The following is a 6,033-nucleotide window of genomic DNA, read 5'->3' on the forward strand; positions in this document are numbered from 1 at the left end:
ACTTTTGAGACTTTATAAATATATTTCTAGCGGAGCACTAGTGCGCCTCCTTAATTAGAGTTACAATATACTGTCAACCTCGTGCTGCCACGTGACACGTAACATGCAACATTGTAATCACTTCAATGCAATACACATTTGTGAGTTGTGGATGGATTTCTCAAGATTGCATTATAGTTATATGAAGATTAACTATAATAAGATTGTATTTTATATTTGAGTTTTGCATTTTCATGGGAGCTCTTCCAAAAAAAAGGAACAGTTTTTATTTTTAGAGGATGGACTAAAAAGGAACTGTTTCCTTTTTAGTCCATCCTCTAAAAATAAAAACTTTCTATTTAGGAAATTTCTTTCCCTTTAATGAAGTGAGATTCATTTTCTCTAAACATACTTTTCTTTCCACCCCGCTCTTACTTTAATAATCGTGCGTTAAAACTCGTGTTATTTCAAGAGTTTTTATTTTTGGGGAATGGAGGGACCGAGGGAGTATTAAATATCATCCCGTTTGGGGCATGAGATATATATGAAAAAAATCGTCAAAGTTGATCATCCATTCTGAAAATTTCGAGTATTGTTTTATTTTGGTGTATGTTCCCTTTAGCCTAGAACCGTTGTTTCAATACTTAAGTTGGTTTGCTATGCTAGTTATTGCTTTTCTCTTAGATATGCTTTTAAACCTTGAGTGGTTTCTAGCCACAATATATACTACGAGCCTTCCGAAAAGACATTGGTGAGTGATTTTGTAAAAGGAACATAAATGGGAAGTGAACACTTCTCTATAAACTCGACTTCTTGTTTTAAAAAGACTCAAAAATCAAATTTTGCTATAAAGAGAATAAAAATTTAGTATTTTTGGTAATTTTATACTCACTCCTACCACAATTTCTTCATGCATTTTTTATGTGGGATAAAATATAGTAGTAATTTATATATATGTAGGACCGAAATATATGATGCATTTAATTTTAAAAAAGTAAACACTTAAGTATTCCAGGAGTTGAAAATAGAGTATGAGGTAATGGAGTTATTTTTCATTCTCATGATTAAGACTTTATAAGACCTCTCACGGGCGGAATTTTAAAAATGCCTTACAAATATATTAGTAGTTGGAAATATGCCTTTAAATTTTCAAGACTTCTTATGGCGAATTAAGACTTGCTTTTACGAATATTTTATAGACAATTGTTTTTACTTTCGTGATTAATAAAATGAATTTGACTGATTAATTATCATTTATAAAAATTTTATAAAATGAATTTGACTGATTAATTATCAATTTTTTAAAAACAAAAGTCGTATTTTTTAATTGTGCATCAAATTAAATACAATATATAATTGTAAATTTAAAAAATTAATGAAAGTTTTGTATACTAAAAAAAGTAAAAAATGAACTGAAGTGTGAAGTGCTCCACTATTGTGGCTATGTTTACACAGATAACTTTTATGGAGTATGTCTAAGAGGCTTCGTAGTGTAATGTAACTATGAAGTGAATATAATGCTCCGCTGTTATGACTTATGAACACCACTGACTCTAATTACCTGCACTACACTACACTACTCTCTCATACACACACAACAAATACCTACGTACAATGCATTTGGTTAATTTAATTGGGAAAACAAAGATTAGCTTAATACAATCCACTAATTTTGTCTAACAGTGAGTTTGTGACAACTGGTATAGAAGTAGGCCTAGCATTAAAAAACTTTCCATCTTTCTCTTGTACACTTCTATACACACTTTTTTGATAGTAAAAATTCAGCACATCTTATTCATAATCGTTTGCCACCTGTTTCCCTAGTTTGGCTGTGGAAACATATGAAACATATCAACCAAATCACAAGAAACTAAACTTAAATTTGACATAATTTAGCTCATCACCACAGCATGCATATACAATAGATTAGAAAGCACATACAAAATCGAAATACAATCAAGAAAAAATCTCGAAATCTTATCCTTAGCAAGAAGTGGATTGCTTAATTTGATTAAAAGAATAAATAAGATTATAGTAATTAAGAGGTGATTAATTAATTAGAGGGCGGAGTAGATGATTAATAGCGCCCACTAGCATGTGGGCACGAATTACTTAAGTGGGCACATCACATGGCTTAGAAAATAATCACCGAAACGTGCACATAACAAACACACACAACCAACAACAACTTGACAACCTAATTACTCCCTTAACCCTTCCCACATAGCTGCAATTAATTATTGGATATTACATTTAAGATGACTCTTTCATTTGATTAAATCCAACATAAGATGGTTGAACCATATTATAGATTGAACATGAGGTTATGCTCTACCTAATTAGTTGTACCTTGAGTTTTTTTAAAATATATGTCCTTTTGTTTTTCCATCTGAAACTAACCCTAATACAAATACTTTTACCTATGTATATCAAGCGAATTTTCCATTATCTTTTTCCATTCTAACTTTAGATCTATGTTCCCAAAATATAACACGTCTAGCAATTTTAATTTTTGATAATTTGATCAGTCACATTTTACAAAATTATAGCTTAGGCTGTTGGAACAAGAATCGTTTGCATACACCTGTCATATTATGAGTTAATACTACCAATAAAAAGCTTTGCCATGAATGACAAATATAACCTAGCAACCTATACAAAGATCTAAATACTAGATATTCCATCTTTTAATTCTCATTATCTTAATATGTACTCTCTTCGTTTGTAAAAAAAAATGTCTCATTTTGTTATTTCAGGACATCCGTGATTTAAAGTCGAATTTACTTTTTTTCAATTTTACGTAAGTGCATCTCACCATTCAACTAAATCATTAAATCACATTCTATTATAAAACCAATATATGAAAATAGGTTCATATTTCATTAACTTTTTTTCCCTTTTTTTTTTACAGAATTGAACAATTATTTAAAATACGTATTGATTCAAAATAAGACTATAAATGACGTACAAATTAATAATATTGGTTACAATCACCAGATGAGTGGATAATGGGTTTAGTTAGTTAGATTAGAAGCTTTAAAGTGGTTTAAATTAAATTAAAGGTGATTATATAAGGTGGATTTGATAAATTAGTAGATGCAAGAAGTGAGGTGGCAAGAGAAACAGGTTCGAATATGTGAATATTAATACAGGTGGGTTGGTTTGGCAGTTACCAGACCTATCTTTCATATCCATTTATTACTCGTCATTTATTGGAAAGTCGAAACACACACTCAAACAAAACCTTTTATTCATTTTGTAATCTAAGTTGCAAACGCAACCTAATCCATCACTTTTGCTTGTGGTGCTCTTCATCCTCATGCCTTCAACCCCTTCTTCCAGTCACTCTCCCACCCATAACTACTAGTACTAGTATTCATCTCTCAACTTTTATTCTATCAGACTATATATCGATATTATTGATAATTTTATTATTTAAAATAGTAATAAACGATATTCCATAAAATCAAATATTGTACTACTAGCTAGTTGCTTGAAATTAACATTTTGTTACTATCCTTGGAATTAGACAAACAAAATAAAAAACACATGAAAAGATGGCCACATCACTTACTTTTCGTGAATGAAAGGCAACCATGAATAGTAACCACTTACTCACTCAAAGAATTCAACTTAAACTGGCCACTTAAAAAATGAACACAACCAAAATGTTTAATCTGCCTCGTTCAAATCTCAATGAATTTATTACAGGAAACAATAATGAATATTGTAGCTCATAAATTTATAGTAATAGAAAAAAAAACAAATATTGTTGGTATAATTATTCACATGATCAAATGTCAACCCCTATTTTCCTCCTATCTAGTAGTGGCAATCCACAAGCGCGGCGGCGGAGAAGACTACATGCGGCGGCTGTAGTTTCTCCTCCTCCGGCGGAGCCGGGAGGTTGAGATCCAATGCCAATATATTTCTCGGCTTCTCATCCGCAGCTTCATTCCTTGGCCTATGCCGCCGCATGTGGCCGCCGAGGGCTTGCCCCGATCCGAATTCGGAGCCGCAGATGGAGCACTCATGCATTTTGGGCTTGTTGGGATCATTATGTGTTGGAGAAATGGTGGTTAATTTTCTGAAATCAGTTCCTCTTTCCTCTTCTTGATCATCCAGCGCCGGCGGCGGACAAGTTTCGGCGGCGGTTTTGGGCTTCTTGTGGCTGGCCCTGTGGCCCCCCAATGCTTGAAAAGATGGGAAGGTTCTGTTGCAAGTCTTGCACTCATACACGTAGATGCCTACTTTTCCGGGTGAGGCAAATTTCCGGCAGCTGAATTTATTGTCTGGCACTGCTGGCTGTGGAGGAGACTTCCCACGTGCGAGGAGAATCAAACAGTTGGCCATGTCCTCGTCTTCTTCTGTGCTTGTCGATATCCCACTTGAGGTCGCCGGAGATGATACCAATGAATGGTACATCTCGCCGCCGTTTGAGGAGGTGGACGATGACGGCCTTGGCCGCTTCGTGCGCTTCCCTTTCGCGATCATATTCTGATCACTCAACACCTCCAACATCTCCAATTTCATCATCCCAAAACTGAATTAATTAAATCAAGTGAAGAAGAGAGAGAGTTGGAAACGAACACACTATTATTGAGTGGAAGTGTGAGAAAGTGAGAATGAAATAGTGAGGCCCAAAATAAACTTAGATTTATACGTATATGGTAAAGAATAAGAAATATGGTGGTGTTAAAAGCCGCCCCTCGTGAATACTCAACTGTTTAGGTTAAGCCAACCATTACCAATCTTTCTTGTTTCAGTTTCCAATTCAAAGTTTATTTGAATCTCTTTTCTCTACTTTCTTAACTAATGAAACATACTTATATATTTTTTTTTCTTTTAATTTCCAATTCATATTCTGATCTTAAGTATGTATATATGTTGTGTTAAAAACTTAAAATGTTGAAATATGGTTTTTTGTTGAGGTGATAGTATAGATCAAAATCGAGTGGCATTTAATAAGCTCATTGATGGTTAGTCCAAGTCAGAGGCTTTAAAATACGTTAAAATGAAATAAATTGCAGGCTCATTATCTATTTCAATATGCTGGGAATAGTGTGCGATATGGTCCCTCAAATTTATTAATGCTATTTTCTTTGAATAACATAATAAATAAATACTAGTACTATAATAATATGGTTTTCTGTTATGTCCAGGAATATATAAAAAGAGTGCTTCTGATTTTGTATAGCTATTAAGGATTGAAAAATAAGGGAGTCATTTAGACACGCAAGTGATGATTCTTAGAACACGCAGTTTCAATCCTTTATTTTCCAAAATTTTTATATTTATTGTAGTAAGTACTACTTACTTATCCAAATCGTTGGACTGACTCCAAGTCTCAATTCTCAATTATGTATACTCGATGACAATCCCATCAAGGTAGTACTAGTAAGCAATAAAAAAAAATTATATACATCGAAGTGTAATTGTCTTTTCTAAAATATGAAGGTTAACTATATACTATATTATTATGATTCTATTTTATCGCCTAAATAAGTGAGTACACAAGACGTATTCGATCATAGTACTTAAAAACTAATAGTGATAACGAAAATTTAATGTTGGGCGTATAATTTAGGTTCTCACTTGTCGTCACAATTTGCCAGCTAAAGTGAGAAATAAACACAAGCATTAAAGCAAGGGGGATTGCACGTTAAAGGCATGCTCCACCACATTCACTCCATCTCTTCTTAAACTTAAAGAAAAGTTTATACTTTAGAGAGAGAGAGCAAACAAGATTCAAGCAAACCCCATCACCACTTTTCATCAACACTCTATTCCTTTTTTATCAATATGCCTGGTCTGTATATCCAAATATACTATAAAGCATTTATATTCATGAAAATGTAGAAATCAGATGTAGAGTAATTTTCATAATTTAAATAACTCTTAGAAGAAAGTAATAAATGAAGTTGTCAAAATTAAATACTCCCTATTGGCCCATACATATATCCAAGGGTTGCAAGAGAAGGACTTGTGTAGGGACACTTAAGAAGTAGGCCAGTATTGGAAAGGATGTGAAGAGAGTAACTGTCGTATGGACAA

General features: G+C 33.2%; 1 protein-coding gene across 1 annotated transcript; it reads right to left on the minus strand.

The window, feature by feature from the left end:
* Window positions 1-3,648: 3,648 nt before the first annotated feature.
* Window positions 3,649-4,677, minus strand: LOC121802540 (zinc finger protein ZAT5-like). The gene has a single exon (XM_042202226.1). The coding sequence runs from the start codon at window positions 4,513-4,515 to the stop codon at window positions 3,802-3,804; it is 714 nt and encodes a 237-aa protein (XP_042058160.1). The 5' UTR covers window positions 4,516-4,677; the 3' UTR covers window positions 3,649-3,801.
* Window positions 4,678-6,033: the final 1,356 nt, after the last annotated feature.

This window comes from Salvia splendens, chromosome 1 (assembly GCF_004379255.2).
Source record: "Salvia splendens isolate huo1 chromosome 1, SspV2, whole genome shotgun sequence".
Classification (NCBI taxonomy): domain Eukaryota; kingdom Viridiplantae; phylum Streptophyta; class Magnoliopsida; order Lamiales; family Lamiaceae; genus Salvia; species Salvia splendens.